The sequence below is a fragment of the Oryctolagus cuniculus genome, chromosome 10 (assembly GCF_051225735.1).
Source record: "Oryctolagus cuniculus isolate XC-2025 breed Fujian yellow rabbit chromosome 10, ASM5122573v1, whole genome shotgun sequence".
Classification (NCBI taxonomy): domain Eukaryota; kingdom Metazoa; phylum Chordata; class Mammalia; order Lagomorpha; family Leporidae; genus Oryctolagus; species Oryctolagus cuniculus.
In genome coordinates, this window is record NC_142876.1 from 77,005,935 (window position 1) to 77,029,538 (window position 23,604).

The 23,604-nt window shown below is 44.5% G+C and overlaps 1 protein-coding gene across 1 annotated transcript in view; it reads left to right on the forward strand.

Moving 5' to 3' along the window:
* The window catches only part of PDZRN3 (PDZ domain containing ring finger 3), a 252,167-nt gene that overhangs the window by 14,779 nt on the left and 213,784 nt on the right, over positions 1–23,604 (forward strand). The window contains exon 3 of the mRNA XM_051851467.3: positions 2,660–2,767. Coding sequence (XP_051707427.3) covers positions 2,660–2,767 — 108 coding nt within the window. The remainder of the gene's footprint in view (positions 1–2,659; positions 2,768–23,604) is intronic.

Below are 23,604 nucleotides of genomic sequence, written 5' to 3' on the forward strand. Positions count from 1 at the left end.
CCCTGGGATGAGAACAATCCCTTTCATTTTTCTTTGACTCAAGCCAGCAAAGCAGAATAAATCCCAAGTCATGTTAGTTCACCTTGATGAATAGCTCTAACTGAAAATGTGCGAGGAGAGGAGCCAAACTAAGAATAAAGTGGGATGTCTTTTAAGAGGAAAATCCAGCTGTTCAGAGTGGACTTGATCTGGTTCTCTTTGATTTTGTGTTTTCGGGGTTTTTTGTTTGTTTGTTTGTTTTTTGTCATCTGTTTCTTGCGTTCTGTCTGCCCCCTACTTTAACCTAAATTCTGGTGTTGGGTTGTGCCTGTTTCTCTCTGACTTTTACTTGAACTTTCTAATGTTCCCTTAGTATGATTACTTATGTACAGTATGTTTTGCAAAACAAACCAAAGCCAAAACCCTATCCCGTTATCTCCTTCTTCCTCCCCAGCCAAGAAATGTAAAGTGGTTAAATCAGAATAAACACAGATCTCTTTGCATTTGATATATTGACATCACCTCTTAGGGAACCCAAGCTGGCTCGTAAATCCTTTGTGGTCCACTGAGACACACTTCAGGTTCCTCTAGTGGAATGTTCCATAGCCTGAAGTGCTAGGTTTTGGATCCATGTGTACTTTGAGTTTTCTCACTGGGAGACATGGCATATGCAGATCAAGAGAATCAACTTCAACTCCATTTGAAACCAAACCATACCACCCTGTAGATATGAGACCATGACCTCAGTACCTTACTTGACCTCTGTTGATCTGTTTTTTTATCTGTGGAGTGGCTAATAGTGATACTCCCCACTTAACCATAGCTGTGGGGATTAAATGAAGCACATTAGAGCAATCACGGTGTGCTTGGTGCATAGCATGCTCCCAGTACATAGATGTGTTGCACAACTTTGTACTTACATTTGAGGAATCCACACGGAGAGCTACCCTAGATGGGTGCATTTGTGGGCCACTCTCCTGTGAGAGAGAAAGGAGGCACACAGATCATCAGACGGTAAAAGGTTAGGACACAGTAGGCCCGTGCAAAACACAGTGATGCAGAGCAGGGATGCCCTTTGAGGCTAGCTGATCTAACACAGCACCCACAGTGCTGCTGGCCCTGCTCTGGGGAGAGTGCTGATGGAATCCAGATGGCAGCGAGAGACATATCTTTGTCATGTGGGGATAAATGTTGGGAAAAACACTTAATGCTCTTTTTGGGTTGTGATTTTGGTTTCCTTTGATGAATCATGTAGTATTTTAGTGTGTGTCTGTATTTGGGGGAGCAGAGAGGGAGGGAGAAGGAGAGACAGGCCGAGGAATGTGCATTTTCCCAACCCCAGTGGCTGCTGTTGCATTGCTTGGGGACAGACTGATCCTGCTTCAGAGTCTTGTCTTTCCCTCTTGAGAACATAGAAGATCTGTTTTGTTTTTCCTGCCTGAAGAGGAAAATGTTGATTGTATTGTTATTTTTTTAACAATGGCATTTTTGTATATGTCTATGCTGAATTAGTATAATTGAGACAGAGTTTTTAGGGCATTATGGCAAGGACTTTACTATGGTGATAGATTCTGGAGTTTTGTGGCACATTCTGAACCTACTCTTGAAATCATTTTGTTTGGAAACAACGCACGCTTGTGCCATTCGATTTATAAATCCATCTGTTAATTACTAGAAATTTAATCTTCAGACTTGGAGAGGATTTGCCACAGAGCTGCTTAGGAAGAAGTTTATGGACAAGCTGTGAGGGCTTTTTATGAGCTTGTGGGAGCCTTTTGATTTTTAAGGAAAGGAAGGAGCTGTCTTCTTTCCCAGAAAGTTTCCATCCTGTTGTTTAATTCAACATCTAAAGGGATTCGAGAAGATTGGTAGGAGATCAGAATGTATTAGGACTGGGATAGTGGTGGTGAGCTTTTCTGATACAAATCAGAATGAAAAAAATATACTGCAGTGCAGGTTTTTAGGATCAGATGATTAGATATCAAGAAGCCTAACAATTCACTGTGCAATTCAGGATGAGGAGAAACAACCTTGACTGATAAACTATCAGTACAAACTCTCTGCAGGCAGTCTGTCACTCACTATCTATCAAATGTACATATCCTTTGGCCCAGTAGTTCCATTGCTAGCCATTTGCCCTAGATGCATAGTAGCAAAGACATTTCAAAATGCAAGTAGAAGTGTATTATCTCACCATTGTCTCTAGGAGCAACAGCTAGAAACAATGCCAGTTATCCATATGCTCGGATTCAGCCACTTAAAGAAGTAGGATAGACACGTGGAGATTGATAGTGGAAGATCTACCATATTTCTAGAGTTAAATGAGGGACACAAGGACCTAAGAGTGGAAACAGCATAGTCCTATGTTTGATCCTAAAACAGGAGCAAATACATATTTAGCAAGGTGATGCATTGAAATATTTTAGAAAGGATGCATAAACTCAAAGAAGGCTGGTTGGGTTAGGGATGGCAGGGACTCATCATTTTATATCTGTTGCATGGTTTGAAATATTTTACTATATGTATGTATTAATTTTAGTTTAAACCAAATTAGGAGAAACAATTATGCTCTTGCCACTTCTGACAGAGCAAGAGGGAATAACTGTTTCAAGAGTATAAGCTTTGTTCTTATGCCCGACTTAGTGCCTAGCGGTCATGTCTGTGTTTTTTTAACCCAAAGGACACCCAAGATGGATCATCCAGTGAAGGAATCTTTGTGTCCAAAATAGTTGACAGTGGGCCTGCAGCCAAAGAAGGAGGCCTGCAAATTCACGACAGGATTATTGAGGTATGTGAACACCGGCCCGTGTCTTTTAATAGGCGGAATGCCATCCTGTCTTGGTCAAGCTCAAAGCAGGACGTGTGTTGGGGGAGGGAAGCCTGAGGGGTAGATGGTTGGGCAGGAGGCTCGCTTTCGCCCATTGTGTGGGACCAGACAGAGTGTTGACTGCCTTGGTGTTAAGTTTTTGTTAAATATAGAGAAGCTGGATTATGAGTGGCATGTTCACAATTTGGCTCCTTTCATGCGGACTTGCATCTGTTTTGTATGCTTCAGTTATAGCTTTGTGCAAAATCCATCGGAGGGTTGTGTGTTAGTTAGAACCAGATGAGCAATCCCTGTTGTACAAATTGTGACGCTTCGCGTTGGTTGGTTACCAGGGTACATGGTGTCAGCTTCGGCGGCATTCCCCTGTCTTGAGGGCTCACGGCACACAATTATTTCTACAAATGCATGGGGCTCTCTTCTGTCTGTCTTCTCTACCTGGTATCAGTTGTATACCTTGGTTGTCCAGGGATGTGCAGGCGAAGGTTGATATTAGGATTCACTCCCGTTGTCATTGACTCCTTCATTTTCCATTGTTTACTCATATTCCAAACTTTTATATACTAGGTTTATAAATATCCCTGGGGATGGGGAGAAGTAGGTTGCTCAGCCCCACCATACATAGAATACCCTGGAATGGGATTGTGCCACGGTCTAGGCTGTTCCAAGTTGCTGAAAGGGACAGAGTTATTTGTTGCTACCTAGTAAGGACTCTTATCACACAGTTTGATATGAATGACTATTTTTATGCAGGTGTTTCTGACCATTTTGATTACTTTTTGATGGGCACATCCATGGGCTTCCATTGGTTGCCTTTCCTGTTCAGGAAAAGGTAAATATGGAAATCCAGGATGATTTGCTAGATCCCACAAGAAACTCACCATGGCCGTGGTGGAGTGCACTCAGTAGGAAAAGAGAAAAACAGCACTGTTCCCCACGGGGTTTGCTGTTCCACACGCATTTGCATAGCGTCAGTGTTCTCATGGGCTGCTTCAAAACTCTGGATTGAACGAGAGCCACGATGGTGCACTGAGCCCGAGGCTAAGCTCGCACCCCTTGTGGAATGTGGCCCGTACGTCTCCTGGGGGAACGGAGTTTCAGGAAGGCAGAGAACAGACTGGCTTTTCCAAGTCCATCTGGATGAATTCCGTAACGTGCAGTGCCGTGTGCTTCAGGATAATTTATGTCCTCAGGAAAAAAAAAAAAAAAGCACAGTTAACATCTCCTGGGAAAATGAATTGTAGGAGTCAGGGTGTAAGGATCTCTCCTCTGATGGGGGCGGGGGGTGAGGGGATTGCCATGCGGGAAGCTGCGTGTTAAAAGGATGCTTGCTTTGGTTTTAAGGACATTATTAGTATCATTACATTGCCTTGGACTCTTTGAAGAGTTCTTGAACTTGGAGCTCTTTCTGCTGTGTGCTGTAGGGTCAGTCTTTCTACTTCCCAGGTCAGGGGAGTGTTTTTTCCCCTAGCAAGAATTATCATGAGTGAGAGCGCTTTCAATAGGGCCCAGATGCATTTATCTTTTTTTTTTTTTTTTTTGAGAATGAATACATTTTCTGAGACTATTGTTCAAAAAGATAAGTACAGCCTCTGTTGCCAAGGGTTTGGTGGAACAGCCAGTTTCTCTAAGTAATGGAATTTCATTGCGCTTATGTTTTGCAAATGAGAAATCTACAGCTGGGCAGGATTTTCTCTTGGCAAAGGATGATCTGTGTTTGAAATGTTCAGTCTGGTTTCTGGTAAGTCACATTCCCCTTTTGGACAGTATGTAAAATATTAATCATGCCCCAGTGTTGAGATGCAAAGAAGGGTCTCAATGGAGAAAGGACACAGGGATAATTGGGATGGATACCCTGTGCCCTCGGCTGTCATAGTCTAATCTCTTTTGACGTGATACAGAGATTCCCATGACTGAAGAGATGTGCTCTGTGTCTGCGTTTGTTACCGAGCGGCATGAATTTGATTCTTTTACGTGTGTGCGTGCATGTTCTATCACTACTGAGAGTTAGAGGCTTTCTGGCTTCCCGCCAAAGGGCTCCCTTATTTAGGGGAGCAAGCAAACTACTACCAGATCTGCACCCCCAGAACTTCAGTTCTTGCAAAAGGGTCCTGCTGTAAATGCTCAGGCTCAGTGACGTCAGAAGCCACCGCGTAGGCGCCGTCAGGTGCCGCTGAGAGACTTTTGTGACATGCGCACTGAGAACGCTGCTGGGTACGGGACGGTGGGGCTGGGGACCGAGGCACCGTGACTGGCATCGACCTCCGTGTGGCCGTTTTCCACAGTGGTGAGCAGTCAGGGTTCGGTTCCAACGCACGAAGGTCCAGCCCTCCTGGGCATGTGTGGAGTGCATAGATGTGTATGGCGAAACATACAAGGGGTACACCTACATAGCATAAAACTGACCATTTTGTCACCATTTTCTAGTGCCAGGGACATTAGGTCATTGTCAGTGGTGTGCAGCCATCCTCGTCACCGTTCTCCGGGCCTTCATCACGTTCCCCAACTGGAACTCTATGCCCGTGGAATGCTAACGGCCTCCCCACCCCCACTCCTGGCAAACCGTTTTTTCTTTCTGGCTCCCGAGTTTGACTTCTAAGCGGGCTAATGAAAAATGCCCTAGAGGTTCATGCATCGTAACATGTAACCGGTACTTCCCTTTTTTGAGGCTGAATGCTATTCTGTTGTCTGCGTGCGCCACATTTTGCATATCCACTCATCCATCCGTGGGTTCTCAGTTTGTCTCTGCCTGTTGTCTGCGGTGACCATGAGAGTACCCTCTGTGTGTAATTAAATTATGTAAACCCGCTTTGTGATGTCAGAGGCAGGAGCGACACCTGGGGGGGCCTCCCCTGGAGGCAGATGGATGAGCAACCCTCCTCTCCTCCCCTGCCCTTCCCACCCGGATGCTCCCAGCCTGGGCAAGCATGGCCCCCAGCACTTGTGGGGGCCTCCTGGAACCAGGTGCCCAGCCCAATGGCAGTTGCCTGGCAACCCTGCCCGTGGCGAAGCCCCGGACCAAGGGGTGGTGCTGGAGCGGATTGGAGTCCCCTAGTACCTGCGTCATGGGAGACAAGAGGGGGAGGGCTTGTAGGCTTTGGCTCCGTGGGAGTTTTAAGGAACCAGAGGAGCAGCCACAATAAAATGGCAGAGAAGCAAGGGTGAGACCCATGGCACCCATGAAACAACTCTCCTGAAACCTCTCACTGGAATTTGGCTTGGCACCACCTATCCCTGAAAATAAAACCTCCCGCCTGGAAGGGATAGTGTGGAAGGTGGCAAAATTAACAAGAACCATTTAGAAATTCCAGAGGGGCAACTGATGCGGGAAATTGCTGGAATGCAGAACAGCTATCCTCCTGGTGAAGGAAGTTCCATGGAGGAGAGTGAATGCAAGGCTTTTGGTGGAAACTCAGACTACTGTAACTGCTGTGGTTTGAGTGATTTGGCCTCTTGAAGTCACGTAGGACTTCAGTACTAAGAGGGTGGGAAACTTGATGGGGGAGGGGCGGGTGGGGGCTTGGTGGGAGGTCTTTAGGCCAGGGTGATCTTGGCAAGCTGGATTGGGCCCAGCCGCTGCATCTGCTTCCTGGTTCACCATGCCATTCTTCCTCCCCATGCTTTGCCATTGCCACCTGCCACCCTCCTAAGAGGCCACACCCGTGGACTTGACTCCAACAGCGTGAGCCAATAGGCCTTTTCTCTTTAGGAAGTCCAATGTCGTGGGTATTTTATTGTAGTAACAAAACTGACTAATATAGGACCACGCATCCTATAAGGCTCCTCGCTTTGCACCACTCATGATAGCACTTCAGTTAATCAACAAGTTGGTTCTTACCCTGGATTGCCAATGCCATCAGGAGACTTTGTAAGGATAGAAATGAACTTCGTATTAATTCACACTCAACTCCAGAAAACAATAATAGCGAAACTTCATCTGTTCCACATTGGAATTTGGAATGTGGGAACAGCACTTAGAAGAAAGCTTAACAGGTGAGAGTTATTTGTCATGAAATGGGAAAGCAAAGGATACTTTACACAGCTATTTTTAAAACGTGGGCTTGAACTTAAAGTCATAAACAATAGAAAACCTTGAAGAATCAAGGGAACCAGATGAAGCAGTCCCATATCCTGATCTCTCTCCTCCTTTTGGAGTTCTGGACTTGCACAAATTAGCCCTCTCCAGGTAACGTGGAACCTCTAGAAAGCTGTGGGGAACACTTGGGATGTTGTTTACCAGAACTGGCAAGATCGCCACGTACTACTATACAAAAAGAGCAGCCGAGGCTACAAACTGTGCTCCATACTGCAGCCGTTACTGAGTGACTGTCTCTGCCAAAGCTGCCCTGAGAGTGAGACGGCCAAAGATGACTGACTCTTTGAGCCTTGAGACATCTTGTGTAGATAAAATTTGAGAACAAAGGAAAAACAGTTCTGGTTCCTGCAAGCTTGGACAAAACGCTTCCAAATGGAATTGGAGCAATGCTGGAAAGCTTAAACGTCACCCTAGACCAGCAGTTCTGAAAAGTTCAACCACCACAAAGCAGTGGACTGGAACTTGGGATGACGTTCTGAAGCCCAAATGTTCCATTTGAAACCCAGGCCAGGAATTCGCTTCCAAGTCCACTGACGTTCAGACAACTCAATCATTGGTTAAAATGTGTGCCACCAACCTCCTCCAACAGCAGTTTTACCTGTAACTCCGTTTTTCCTTAAAAATCAGAGGGAAGAAATTAAGGCACTAGAGACAAAAAAAAAGAAGCTTTGCCAAAAAAATATATTTGAATGGGCCATTTGTACTCAGCAGCTTGTCACCTTAATTTATAGTGAAAGATAAGTGTTCTTCTAATGACCCAAACAACTCTTTCCTTTCATACATTCCTATATGAGCAAACCTGTTCCAGGAATCTCAACTAAAATGTGGTTTATCATTCCAAGATACAGCCGTTAAATGCACACACACACACACACAAACAACAATTGCTTATGTCACATGGAGTGGAACATGTAAAAATCACTTCTGACATGTCCTTATACAAATCCAAGGGCTTCTTTATAAGACATTTGACATGTTGGGTTTTGCATGTTATAGTTCAAAGACATTTTCTGTTTAGCAAGCAAACTACTCTATTCCAAAGGTTGTTCTTTTGTTTTTACAGTATGATTCTATCAATAAATGGCATAATTGAAAAAAATCATATGTTTACATGTAAAACAGTTAATTGGGCAAAGACCTGAATAAACATCTCCCAAAGGAATACAAATGACCAACATATTTATGGAAAAAGTGCTCAATATCATTAGCCATTAGGAAAATGCCAAACAAAACCACAATGAGGGCATCATTTCTAGTTCGAATGGCTATTATGTAAAGTGCAAAAAAGAACAAGAAAAGGCAGAGATATTGGTGGGAATGCAAATGAGTGCAGCCATTCTGGAGAACAGTGCGAAAGTTCCTCCAAAAACTAAAAATAGATCTACCGTGTGACCCAGCTTTCCCACTTGTGGATAGATGGCTGAAGGAAACAAAGTCAGCATGTGACAGAAATACCTGTACTCCCATATCCATCATGGCACCAGTCACCATAGCCAGGGTGTGGAATCAATCTGGTGTCCATCCTTGGATGCATGGGTAAAGAAACTGCAGCATACAAACACAACGGAATATTATTCAGACATAAAAAGTAGCAAAATCCTGACATTTGCTGCAAAATGGGCAGAACTGGAGATGATTATGCTAAGTGAAACAAGACACAGAAAGATGAATACCATATCTTCTCTCTTATATGTGGAAGTTAGAACAAAGTTGATCTTAGCTTAGTTGATCAGAGGCTGGGAAGGGGAGGGTGAGGGAGAGGAGAGGGTTGGGTAATGGCTGTCACAACAGAAGTACTAAGTTGTAGTGTTCTGAAGCACAATGGGACAAGTTCATGCAGTTCACAATATTATCGCCACAGAGAGCTAGGAGACAGGAACAGGAGTGCTCTATCATAAAAGATAGGGAGATGGAAATGGTGACTGGCTCCTTTGATCAGTTGATGCTGTATACATGCATTGAAATACTGCACTGTGGCCGGCGCCGTGGCTCAATAGGCTAATCCTCCACCTAGCGGCACCGGCACACCGAGTTCTAGTCCCGGTCGGGGTGCCGGATTCTGTCCCGGTTGCCCCTCTTCCAGGCCAGCTCTCTGCTGTGGCCCAGGGAAGGCAGTGGAGGATGGCCCAAATGCTTGGGCCCTGCACCCCATGGGAGACCAGGAGAAGCACCTGGCTCCTGGCTTCGGATCAGCGCAGTGCGCCGGCCGCAGCGCGCCAGCTGTGGCGGCCATTGGAGGGTGAACCAACGGCAAAAAGGAAGACCTTTCTCTCTGTCTCTCTCTCTCACTATTCACTCTACCTGTCAAAAAAAAAAAAAAAAAAAAAAAAAAAAAAAAAAAAAAGAAATACTGCACTATGCCCCGCAAAAATGTGAAAGTATTACATGTTCATCAAAACCAATAATAAGAATTCCTATGAATCTGCTACCTCTAAAACATAGTTATCTACACTCTCGTAGATATGGTAGCTATGGTTTTGTTATTTTACCTGCATGAATGTCTGTTGAGATGTGAGAAGGCTGTGCTGGAAGAGGTGTCATTCTTTATTACTTGGAATTCTGCCTCTCAGGACTAAGATCATCTCTGGTGCATACCTCAATCTTTGTGACAGTGAAAGAAGCCACCAAGAGTTCTGAACTTCCCTCTGGGGAGTGACGGAGGCATCAAGGAGACCTGTCTTGTTCCAAACCCTCAAGATGAGCTGTGGCTTGCTTAGGGACAGAGTTGTCGACATTCCTGTCTACCTGCCTGACTGCCTAAGTGACAGCCATCAACTGGGTTCCCTGTCTGGGTGCTCCCAGCCTGATAAGGAAGCCATCCTGGAGCCCTCTTAGACTAAGTGCCTCCTGCCCCCACCAGCCACATGCCTGCAGGAGCCCAAGCTCTCCATTGGGTTCCAGTGTTCCCATCTGCCTTGGATCTGGAGGGACAGACTTATCAAACCCATCCTACCGCACGCCTGCTGCTGAGATCCGGGAGGTTCCCACATGCTCAGTGTTTGCTGCTGGCGTTTTTATGTCTTCCCTGTACCTCCTTTCCTGTGAGCTGCCCCAGGCCCTTCCTGTAACTTCTGACCCCACCTTTGATTGAATATACTCAATGCCTCTTTGGAAACCTAAATTTAACTTCTCCCAAGTACCCGTTATTACTCCTTCACAGTAAGCCCATGACTCTGAGTCTGCTTCCTGAGCTGTCTTTTAAAGACAGTCAGGGCCCCTGTACCTTAATACCCTTAATACTACTGGCTTCCTCTTCTTTTTTTAAAAGATTTATTTATTTATTTGAAAGCCAGAGTTATAGAGAGGCAGAGGCAGAGAGAGAGAAGTGTCCACCCTCTGGTTGACTCCCTAAATGGCCACAATGGCCTGAGCTATGCCGATCCGAAGCCGGGATCTTAGAGCTTCTTCTGGGTCTCCCATGTGGGAGCAGAGGCCCAAGCACTGGGGCCATCTTCTACTGCTTTCCCAGGCCATTCCAGAGAGCTGCATTGGAAGTGGAGCAGCCGAGACTCGAACTGGTGACCATATGGGATGCCAGCACTGCAGGTGGTGGCTTTACCCACTATGCCACAGCGCCACCCCCAACACTACCAGATTTCTTAAACAAACACTGTTTTGTTCTTTCGGACAATTTTCAACCTTTGGAAGAATCTTCCCAGTGCCCACAGATAGGTGGGTTAATAAACTTCAGCAGATTTCTTCACCAATATGGCAACTTTCTCTGAGGGCTCCAGCGACCATTCTAGACCCCTGAAATCCTATCCAAGTCAATTGTTAAGTTACTTTGGAGACAGAAAATATTGAAAAAAATCCTGGATGCCCAATATTACCCCCAAAAATCCCTCTAGCAGGTGCCCTGTGGGATCTTCCCATCTCCCTGAATGTCCAGGCACCTCAGTTGAGTAACCTAGGGAGCACTGGCCTGCTTCTATGAATGCATCATTTGGCAAAAGGCTCACTCAAAGAAAAGCAAAGGAAAATCAAGGCCTACTAAGAGGCCAACAAATTCACTCTCAGGCTGGTGCTACCTGTTCTTTCTCTCTTAATCAACTTTTGTTTAGCATAGTTCTCATGTAGGTTAAGAGCCCAAGTGATAGAGCTCCACCGAGATTCCTAAAGACTTGGAGAGGCCACAAATATGTGTTTTGCTTGTTTTAATCCGGGTAGGCTGGAGTGTGTTGTGTTGTACTAGGCTCACCTCTCGTGGTAAAGGAATCCCCACAGTCATTGTGTGAGTTAAATGCTGTTCTGCTCTGAGACCTGAAACTTGGTTCTCTGGGTGCAGTGAAAGTAAGGCTTAAGCCCTCTCTCTGTCCGCAGGAAGCAGCCTTTGGTGCAACCTTCTGTAAATACGCCTTCATCTCACAAGTGTTCCTGTTGAAGACTGGGGGATATGCTCGTGGAAGCCGTGGAAGCTTGGAGGCTTCTGTGTGAACCAGGCCTTCCCTCTTTCTGTTGGGTCTTGGTTTAGTTGGTCTGTCATTGCTAACAGGTTGGGTTGCAGGTTGACTAGAGAGGATTAGGAGTGCCATCCCTCACTGAGAGCCAGGCTACTGAGTAGAGAAAAGTGAGATCCGTGCTTGTTCTGATGGGGGGGGGGGGGGGCGGGGGCGGGGATAACATCACGTTGTGAGACCACAGAATGGCCTGTGAATTAATTTCATAGAGTGTTATGATTTTTTAAAAGAATACAACATTCACCTTTTTTCCTTTTCACTTTTAATTTTGACATAATTTCAGACTTACAGAAATGACTCGCTTTGCTCTTTATCCAGATTATTAACATCTACTCAATTTTCTATATCCATTTTTTTTTTTTTGACAGGCAGAGTGGACAGTGAGAGAGAGAGAGAGAGAGAGAAAGGTCTTCCTTTGCCGTTGGTTCACCCTCCAATGGCACTGCGCTGATCCGACGGCAGGAGCCAGGTATTTATCCTGGTCTCCCATGCGGGTGCAGGGCCCAAGCACTTGGGCCATCCTCCACTGCACTCCTGGGCCACAGCAGAGAGCTGGCCTGGAAGAGGGGCAACCGGGATAGAATCCGGCGCCCCGACCGGGACTAGAACCCGGTGTGCCGGCGCCACAGGGCGGAGGATTAGCCTAGTGAGCCGCGGCGCTGGCCTCTATATCCATTTTTTTGCCTTCCTCTCTATCCCTACATACATCAGGATGTATTTTTTGAGGCATAGGCTATTATCTTACCTTGATAGAGTACAGTTATCTAAATCAGAAATTTAACATTGGGATCATGCTGTGGTCCAATCTACAGGATTCATTCAGATTTCACCAGTCATTCCTGTGATGTCTTTAATAACAAAAGAAAATTGGGCTTTATTCAGTTTTCGTATGTTTTGAGTTTCCTTTACTTTAGAACAGTTCCTGAGTTTATCTTCCATGCCACTGCTGCTCTTAAAGAACAGAGTCGTCTGTCGAATGTCTCCTGGCGAGCACTTGTTTGAGGCTTCCTCCTGGATGCTTCCAGCTCACTTGCTCTTTGGCAGAAGTGATAAGGGTGTCCTTCCGGTGTGTAAGTTCAGAACTCAGGTGATGCTAGTATGTCCCACACAGGTTGGTGATGTTAGCTTCAACCCCTTGGTAAAAGTTGTATCTGTTTCTCCACAATACCCTTGCAATTGTCTTCTTAATAACTAGCAATTATCTTGCAGGGAGATACTTGACAGCTGTGTGCATGTCCTGCCACTCCTCAAATGATCTTACACTGGTTTTAGCATCCATTGATGGTTTTCAATTAAATCTATTATTATTGTGATGGTTAACCAATGGTCATCTTTTAAAAAATCTCTGTTCATTATACATTTTTAATTGACTTTCCTCCGTAGGAAAGTCTTCTTTACTGCCTGCCTGCCTCTCTTACTGGTTGTGTCAGTATGGACTCGGAGATTTTTATAATTTGGTAATTCACATTGGCCAATTTGGGCCATACAGAGCTCTTTCCAGCTTTCAAGCCCTGGCAAGCCTTTTGATGTGTTGCCATCATTCTCTGTCAGTACCTACAGTCTCAGCCCAAGTCCACCTGCCGAAGCTTCTCACTCCTCTTTAATGATTTACAACTCCTAGTAGGGTCCCTTTTGAAACAATCATCAATGTCCTTCTTTCCTTTCAGTTGAGCCTCTGATCTTCATTTACGTGTTCTCAATGATTAGAAATTACTAATGAAAAATCTTTGAAATATTTCCATAAGTTTTGGTTTGATTTTGAGGAAAAATATAGGCCACCAAGTAATTTTGAAATTATATTTTTTTTCTTTTCGTTATAAGAGAAAAGCTCCAGCGCCGCGGCTCACTAGGCTAATCCGCCTTGCGGCGCCGGCACATGGGGTTCTAGTCCCAGTCGGGGCACCGGATTCTGTCCCGGTTGCCCCTCTTCCAGGCCAGCTCTCTGCTGTGGCCCGGGGAAGGCAGTGGAGGATGGCCCAAGTGCTTGGGCCCTGCACCCCATGGAAGACCAGGAGAAGCACCTGGCTCCTGCCATCGGATCAGTGCGGTGCACCGGCCGTAGCACGCTGGCTGCAGCAGCCATTGGAGGGTGAACCAACGGCAAAAGGAAGACCTTTCTCTCTGTCTCTCTCTCTCACTGTCCACTCTGCCTGTCAAAAAATAAAAAAATAAATAAATAAAAAAGAGTGAGGAAAGCTCAGTTTGCCTTGTATAATGATATGCAGGAAACTTCTTCCTGAACAGGCACAGGCACACACACTTCATTTTTCAGTTCCATTAAAAATAAACACACAGGGCTGTTCTGCTCCTCTGCGCAGTGGCTGATCCCACTGACCACATTCAGCTCAGGAGTGTAAAGAACTCAGTGTCAGCTGTCCACTTATTTGTGTTACTTTGAAACCTCTAACTGTTGCCTTGATTATTCAACTCTTGTGTTATAATGAAAGAGATGCGGTATGATTCTGTGTTGAGAAGATTTCTTTGTTAGCTGCAAATAAGCAGACTTTAGAGACCCATTACTAGTAATGGACTCCAGCTCTCCCATTTCCAGAGGCAGAGACGAGGGCTTCATCCTCCATGGCAATCCCAGTTTCACTTGGCGGTGACATCACCCCGGATTGTGCTGCGGAAGAATGCTGAGGCCAGGCCTGGATTGAGTGGGGATGAGCGTAATGATGACCAGTGATGCTTGCTGTGTGCACACTGAGCAGAAGGGCGATCCCCTAGGAGGTATCCTCCCCGTCTCTTAAAAACTTGGGGGTTTCTATACCTGACATCTAATTTTATATTATGGCAATGATCCTCATACAACCCACTTGTTCCCTTTAAATAAGACATCTCAATGGATAGATGACTAATCAGCCCATGATCACACATAAGTGCAGGGTCATACATTTGGTATTGTTTAATTTGGGGATGCTGTGATCCAGTATGGCTGTCAAGACCTTAACCAGTCAATTTCCTTGTATCTGGGCTTTAATTGAATATTGTTTATTCACATATCCACCATAAGGTGCTGAATCAGTTGTACTTGATGGACATGATAGATAATTCACACATGCACACACATACACATTCTCTCCCACATGAATAATTTACTCAACCATCTCCCCCAACACCTATACCTCAAGCTGTATCAAAACTTATGAATGCACATTAATATATAAGCTTTTATTCCTGCTAAGTCCTTAAAACAAGAAGCCATATGAATAATTAAATGAAAGCATATGTTTAACTACCAATTCACTTGTAATTTCATCTAGAAACAAGTTATAGCCTAATTCCCAATTGAAATGAATTTTTAAAGGCATTTTTAAAAATTTATTTTCAGTGCATGTGAAAGCAGAGAGACAGAGAAAGAACAAGGTAGATTCACTCCTCAAAAGCCCGCAGTAGTCAGGGCTGGACCAGGTAGAAGCCAAGAGCTTGGAAGTCAGTCTGGTCTTCCATGTGGGTGACGGGGACCCAAGTACTTGAGCCATCACCTGCTGCCCCTGAGGGTGAACTTCAGCAGAAAGCCAGGTTGGAAGTGGAGTAGCAGGACTTGCAAAAAGTGCTCCAGTTTGGGCTGTGGGCATCCCCAGTGGCAACATAACTGCTGTGCCACATGCTTGTCCCTGAAGCAAATTTTAAACCTAAAAATTGTATTAATTTTTCACCTTTCTGGACTAAAGCTTTCTTTTTTTCTTACTCAGTTTACTAAAAACGCCCCCAATACTACTATAGCACTTAAACCTTACTTTTTTTTAACCCTTTATAGCATGTCCCTTCTCTTCCATGAGCAGTAGAAGGCCCCATCGGGGTTGTTTTGTGTTCTAAAATGCAGTCAATAACTTTAGAAGGGACATGATGGGGTAGAATGAGCCCTGAGATTCAAATCCAGAGACCTGGGTTTAAGTCCATACCCTGCCGCTCACTCTGTGGTCTTAGCATCCTGAATATCGAGTGTCTGTTTCCTCATGTCTATGGTGGGGAAAGTGTTTACCTCCTGTCTTCCCTACCTGCCTTGCTATCTGGGTAGATCTAGGAAGAAATGTGGATTAAAGATCTTTGCAGTGAAAAACAAATGGGGAAAACCATTACTTCAAATTCAAGTCTTCGTACAGGACGTGAGAGCATCATACTGAAGCTGAATGAAGTGGTGAGCAGCATATTTCTGAGAACTGTCTTTTTCGTATTATCTGTTCCAGCAAAACATGTGCTGCTGCTTCAGGATTATTGTTAATCCTGTACTACAGGATTATTAAGAAAGCTGAACTCTTTCAGAGAGCCTTTCCAGAATTAACAATGTGACCAATTAAAACCAAACATTCCTTTGTGACTCCACAGGTACCTTTTGAATAACCAGCATCGGGTATTGATTTCTTTCTAATGATGGTGCATAGCTTGTTGTACTGAATGTTAGACTTTGTTATATTTATTGTGATTATTTTAGATGGCACTGAAGATTACCAACTTAATTCTTATTTTGCTATCAAAACTAGAATCTCAGTGAGCATATTGGTAACATCCACCCTTCCACGCCACTCAGACAGACATACAAACAGGTAAAGAATAGAACATGGGGTCTGCATTATAGCACAGCAGGTTAACCCCTGCTTGTGAATATGACATTAGAGCACCAGTTTGATTCCCAGCTGCTCTGCTTCTAAGGCAGCTCCCTGTTAATGTGTCGGGAAGGCAATGGATGATGGCCCAAGTACTTGGGCCCCCTGCCGCATAAGTGGGAAACTCGAATGGAATTCCTGGGTCCTGTCTTTACCCTGGCCCAGCCTGGGCTGTTGCAGGCACTTGGGGAATAGACCAGCAGATGGAAGATCTGTGTGTGTGTGTGTGTGTGTGCATGTGCGTGCATACTTGTGTGTTTCCCTCTCTCTGTCACTCTGCCTTTCAAATAAAATCTTAAAAAAAAAAAATAGCACATATAGCATGATACAAGTTGCTTATAAGGCATATCTATTATATATATATATATATATATATGTTAATCTGTGCATCAGAAAAAAATCTGAGCTAATGAACATTTTATAGTTACTGTTAATTTCCATGCTGGGATGATGTTGGACTGTGAATATTTAAAGTTACATTTCTGTAACACAGGACTAATCCAAGGTGAGTGATTTTTCTTAATCCCCAAAATACTTAAGATGAGAATCTTGGTGAGTTAGAAATTCCCTTTGAATTTTTAGATACTACGAAGCTGCCTGCTGCTTGGATATTTCTTTTTAAAAATCACGCCTCTTCTCTAAAAGCTCGTGCGTAGCAAGGGGCGCAGACGTGGGCATGTAGCAGTGTCTGTGGCCCTGCAACTCTGCCCTCTGGCCGCCTTGCCTCAGCAGGGCATCTCTCCCAGTCTCTGCCCATGTTAACCAGCGTTCACCTAACGTGAACACTGGACTTTTAGAGCGCGTCTGGTTGCACTGAAGTTCCTGTTGTCATTGTCTTCCATTTATTATTCATTAGAATGACAGACCTTCTATTTGCTAGTTCATTCTCTACAGGACTGTAACAGTCAGGGTTAGACCTGGCCAAAGCCGGGAACCCAGAACTCAATCTGGGTCTCCTATGTGGGTGGCAGGGACTTAACTGTTGGAACCTTCAGCTGCTACCTCCCAGAGTGCACATTAGCAGGAAGCTGGGATTGGAAGTGGAGCCAGAACTTGAACCCAGCCACTCCAGTGTGGGATGCTGGTGTCCCAAGTGACATTTTAACCACTGCCCCTCCACAGAATTTGTATCTCTCCCTCATAGTTATCCCTTAATAATAATAATAATAAAATTTAATTAGATCACCCACAAACCATTTTAAAATAAAAAAGTAAATCAGAAGCAACGGATGCCCCTTCTAAATTTTTTGAGTGAAGATAAGGACAAAAAAAAACTTGCCTAATTTCCTGAGATAGCAAAACATAAGAAACCATTAACAACAATGCAGATAAAATGCATTTTTCATTATGTCATCTTTTCATGTGATATCTAGATACCTTTAAGCATGGGGTTTTGAGAATAATGACTTTTTTTAAGAAATTCATTTTCATTGCTATAAATACAAGACAAAAAGAGCAAGGAGCTTTTTTTTTTTAAAAATCAAGTTTGGAAGGTGAGTTTGGGGTGGTCTAACTGAAATGGCAAACTGGGCCACGTGTGTACCCTTTAGGTTTCTGGGAGACAGCTCGTGGCACCCTTCAGTGCAGGAAATAGATCGGCAGTCTGGAAGCTGATCAGGTATTGTCAGTGAGAATTGCAAATAGGAAGCCTCAGGGGCAGAGGAGCAGCTGCAGGCACAGAGACACTGACGTGCGGAGATGCCACTTTCCCTGGGAACTTGGAGTGCCCGGGTGGGTAGCAGCCAGCGGCTCGATTTCGTCTAATGAGGCTTAATGAGTCCCCTGAGCCTTAGAGCGGCCGGCAGCTGTGTGGCCTTTGTCCGCCACACCGCTCCCTGGAGCCCTGCAGCTTTCGCCCTGTCCTGGTCTGTTTTGATAGGCACTTGGATGGCAGAGGGTCTGGGTCGCAGCCCTTTGGTTGCAAGGGTGGCGCTCCCTGCTGCCTTTCTGGCCCTTTGGAGTCTCTTCCTTTCCATTTTCCATCGCGTCTTTCTTCCAGTGAGGCCCCCTGGGCCATATGACAGCTCTTGGGGCTCTGGAGAACTTAAAGCCTGCAAGTGTTTGATTTCCCAGCCAAGCCCCCACCCCCGAAAGAAAAATTCCAGTCTCTTAAAAATGAGCCACATGTGTTTAGTTTTGTATCTGGAGAGACACTGAGATGGGGTAAAATGGATAATCATGAAAGTCACTCATCAAAGACAGTTTTTTGTTCTTTTCATAGAAGGATCTTTGCTAGGAAATGTGTTTCCACACACGATGGTTTGCAAATTCAGTAACCAGATGCATGCAAACCACATCCAACAGATAGTTGTGTTGGTTTTGAAAGGTGGGAGAGGTATGACTTATATAGACCCTCCTTCTGGTTGTAGCCAGTTGGAAAGTCTTCCTGTGGTGTGAGCCCTTAGGATACCAACAGGAAAGAAACAATTAGCAAGCACTTTCATTTGGGTGTACATGGAGTTACTCCACAGTGCAAGGTGGATCAGAACACATACATGGCTCATACGTGGTCCTTGGGCCTGCGTGTAGAGGAGGGTAAGTGACACTAGGCCAATTTCCAGGGCAGTCAGTCTGTACGTTGTAGTGGTTAGGGAGCTCTGGTCTCTGGAATCAGACCAGCTTTTGAATTCCAGGTCTGCCATCTGCTAGCTTCATGACCTTGAGCAAGCTCCCATCATCACTTAGCTTGGCTTTCTTCTGTAAAATACGGACAGAGTTACACATATTATAAGGTTGTCATAATACAGAAAATAGTGCATGTGTTGGAATACTGTAAATTTGGCCACAGAATAAACGCTCACCAGGTGGTTAGCTCTGCCGTTTCCTGTAGGGCTTTAGAGCCCCGGCTGCAGGGGCCTTCCTGCACTCCCGTGCTCTGCGCATGGCTCCGTGCCATGGTTTCATGAACCTGAAATCGCAGTCGTGAATAGACCATTTTAATTTGTTTTAGACTTCTTTTTGAAATTAGTGACCCTTTGAATCTGGATTGAGTAAGAGCTGCCACTTCCTAAGGCCCTATAAATCACAATAATTGATCAATCAGGAGTAATTCTTAATTTACGTCTTAGTGTGAACAGCATAGTAATTCATTGCACATGTGCTGACTTAAGTGTTCTAAAAATAAAGGCAAGCAATTGTACATTCAATATCAGCTATTTTTAAAGTGCCAGGACAGATTTAAGGTTTCTCTTTTTACATTGACTCATGAGTATTGGAATTTTTCTCAAAATCGTGCGAAGTTTGTCTTTCTTTAACAAAATCTTCCTTTAAGATGGAAAGTTATACTTAATTTCTTTTTATAGTAATATTTTCATATCTTGATATTAGTGCAATACATCAGTGTAGAAAAATTTTAAAAATACAATGAAGCCTAAAGATGAAACTAAAAGTCCTTACTGATATTAAACATTATCTTGATAAAAAACTAAATCAGTTTGATCATTCAGGCATGAATACAGGGGCTTACGTGCTGGAATCTGATGAGATACGGAAATTGAATATGGAAGACATAATATTTTGATGACTTGTTCTAAACTCTAGCTTAAGTGGAATGGGAGAAGTTCAAGCACAATAGGATTACATTTGATTTTGTTGCAGCATTGTTACTGGGCTTCTAATGCTTTGTCTCATTCTTTGAACTATCTGAATCACTATGCTTGGAAGAACCTTCGGTGACATAATATTAACATGTGTGGGGACTTGGACTAGAATTGCTGATGATAAAAGAAATGTAGAAGAGAAGCAATCAAGTAAAAATGAAAAAAAGTCATCATATTCTTATGGAAATCTCAAAACTTCTTAATACTCTCAATGAAGCAAACTCTTAATTTTCTATGGTTATTAAAAGTCAGTCTTTGAAAACTAGAAAAATCTGCCCCCCCCCCTTTTCTTTTAAAGGACTAGCGATATAGTAACAAAGTTGTTGCAGTTTATAGTCACTCAGCATCCTGATACCCAGAGAGATGACTGAAAGTAGAGATACAGGACCCTGAGTTGGGTGGAATCTCTCTCAAAGAAACATTACCTTTCCTTTGGCATTTGTGTTTCCATCAGGTTCTAAAGCACACCTTTATCGGCCGCAGTCTTTAAGTCACTGTGTATTGGCCTTTACGTCACTGTGTATAAGCCTTTTTAGATTGCTTAAAGAGCTGATATGTGTGACTGTACATTTGAAAAAATGACTGTAGGAGAGTTGTTCAGACATTCATGGAAAATGCATTGACCATTGTGAAAAAGCTGTGCATGGGTTCCAAAAAAGTTTTGCACCAAAGTCAACTCATCTTTGACTGCCGTTTTCCACGAGCATTCTGAAGTCCCCTCGTGCGTAATCTGTGAAGGAATACGAGTGCCTGAATGCAGAGCTCTTGGCAGACTTCACGTTCGCAGCTTGTGGGATTTTTGCCTTCATTTTGTAGGAGTTACCCGCTGGAGAGCCCAGACAAATTGGACAGCATTTTAACTTGTTTTGTGTACTGCCTGTATTTAATAAACTAGGTTTATACTTGGTAAGCAACGAAAGGAGAATCCGCTGAGTTGGTGGTATCACGTGAATCGGTGACAAGGAAATCTTTGTTCTGACAATGAGACTGAATTATTGGTAAAGCCCATCCACAGCTTAGTTTACTGGCTATGTTAAGTAAATTTTACCAGTGGAATGCCCAGGATCTCACCTTCTACATTTCACAGAACATCCAAGGAATTGCACGGATATAGAGAGAAGAGGATAAGAAATTGCTGTTTCTGTTGAAATGATAACTTTCCTCTTTGAGTTTCCAAGTTAGGTCCATATCAAGTGCTGGTTGTTTCGAATATTAAAGGCATAAGGAGGTGTCTTCAGCCTTTTGCTGTAATTGTTCACCTTTCTAAATGATCTTTTAAAATGTAGTAGAGGTTGAAAGAGAGATATCAGATGTACTTCCTTTTGTTCTGAATCAGCTTTTTTGCCATCTTGAGCCAGAGGATATAAAAATAGCAAGGGGGTCAGTTGCAGGGAAGACTGCCCGTTAAACTGTGTGAAGGTTGTGCGAGGTGGGGAATTAGTCCTTGTGCTGCATCACAGGGCAGGGGTAGAATCCACTGTCATCAGGGAACATCACAGGGAGGGATACACTGATCCGAACACCAGGCCAAGTGTTTCTCAAACTATAGTCAGTCGTGTACCACCTGCTCAGCTTTTGTTTTAAATGCACCACCTGTTTTGCTGGATACTTGACATTTTTCTTACAGCCACATTCTTTTGTTTTCCTTAATGTTGAAAAGAAACTGTATGTCATGACTGAGTGGAAAGCCATTTTCACATGCTATAAATAGAAGCCAACAGTAAAAATAAATACAATAAAACGGAGAGTTCACAGAGTTAAACTGGATACTTTCTTTGCTGAAGACTGCACCTTGAGGCTTGCTTTCTTTTTATTTATTTATATTTATTTATTTTAAAGAGTTACACAGAGAGAGAAGGAGAGAGGTCTTCCATCTGCTGGTTCACTCCCCAATTGGCTGCAATGGCCAGAGCTGCGCCAATCTGGAACCAGGAGCCAGGAGCTTCTTCTGGGTCTCCCATGCGGGTGCAGGGGCCCAAAGATCTGGGCCATCTTCTACTGCTTTCCCAGGCCATAGCAGAGAGCTGGATCAGAAGTGGAGCAGCCAGGACTCAAACTGGTGCCCATATGGGATGCCGGCACTGCAGGCTGGGGCTTTACTCACTTTGCCACAGTGCCAGCCCAAGGCTTGCTTTCTTCCTGTGGGAAGAGAAGTCAGGATGGTGACTGGGAGCCCGGTGAGAAGGCTTTTAAGGGACTGCTCCCACTCTGTTCTTTTGTGGGGTAGTGGTTTGCAAGTGTGTTCATATGTGGAAATGCGTCAAGATCTGCGGCCACAAGATGCTTAATGATAAGGATGCATCCTGAGAGCTGCAGTGTTACCCTATGTCATTGCTGTGTGGACAAGTTAGTGTCCTTACACAAACCGGTGCTCTGTGTGACCCCTGGATACAACCAAGGGACATGATAAACACGAGCTGGATGAAGCTGCTGCCTGCGTCATGCGCCTCACCGTTCTGCAGTAAGTATTTGTTTTCATAAGTAAGGGTACACTCTAAAGTTGTGGTTATAGCATGAGGAAAGCATGTCCCATCACACAGGTGCTGGTATCATTATCCAGTATTGTATTCTGTCCATAAGTGTAAGTGTTGTACTTTTATATGGCCGGCAACCAGGCAGGTTTGTTTACACCACAGGGCTACAAACATGGATGTAATGCGTGGTGCTATAGGAATTTTCTGCTCCATTACAACCACTGTCATGTATGTGCTCTGTCTTTGAAATGTCTTTATGTGGCACTTGACTGTATGCTTAAGATAAGTTCACTTTCTGTATGTTGCCCTTAAAGTGCATTTCTTTAAAAAAAAAATGGTGTTTTGAACAGTAAGCCCCCCATTGAGTCTGTCCCCTCGATGTAACCAGGTGGTCTGGAGCTTACCAGTGGAACAACTTGCTCAGCCTGTGGATCGAGGGTCTTAACAGCAGAGCCCAGAGCTACCTGCACTGATGTCACGTAGCAGCGCACCCCCCCCCCCCAAAAAAAATGATGGCAGGTGCTCCCTGGCTCCCTCTTGCCTCCTGCTGCCCCAGGCTAAGATGATTGCCATGTAGTTCCTTTGATTTGCTTGGTTGGGAACAGAAGGGGCCTTTAGAGATTAGAATCCACTAACAGAGAGGAAGAATTCCGTCACTGTTCAAGAATTTCGAGGCAAAAAGGTAAATATTAGTGTCCAAAGCTGGACACCCAGAAATTGGGGAATTCCTCCTTGGTAAATAAAGTTTTATTGTCTATTTGTATAAGTCTTTGGAAAGGCATCCTATCCCAATGCATCCCAGTTGTAGGCGTTTACTGCATAGATGTTTGTTGATAGACACAACCCAAACGTGGATTTAAGTGCTGCTCAGACAGTTCCCCGGGCTAGCTGATTCTTCAAAAGAGCATTTTTGCAAACCTCTTTAAGGGTCTGGCTGACCCTTAGCCAGAAATATGTCTCATGCACAACCCAGTCCAGCACACACAGATGGGAGTGGGTCTGGCAAATGTTGTGTCAAAATGGGGGCCGGTTGCAGGGGAGAAATTTATCCTCACTGCATGCATGTAGCTGGATACTTCTGCTTCATGCTCTTTCTTTTGATGCTGGTTGCTACCCATGGAGTAGATTTGGTGGCTCCCTGCAGAGCAGCGCCCGCCTCCTCCCACCCCCCGCCCCAAGTCTGATCACATCCTGCTTTGGAAGACAGAGCCGTGTCTTCTGTGTTGCCAGTTGATGTCTTTTTCAGAGTCTGCCCGAAGTCCAAGCCTGCTGCCAAAAGAGTGGAGTTAGATTTGATACTGGAATATAAAAGTAACCCAGTATTTGCCAAAGCGAGCTCCTCTCCTTGTCAACTTCTCACTGATGAACTTCTTGCCTGAGGCCAGGTTCATGAGCTCTGCACATTACCAGCTGACGGGTGGCATTAACCTGTGGTCCCTTGTGTCAGAGTGAACTTAACCACAGAGGCAGCTGGAAGCCGGCATGGTCTGTGGATATGGAACTTGGCTGTGCAGGGTAATTTCTTCTCTCCTTCAGCAGATTGGAACCAGCCTGGAGTTTGGTGGGGA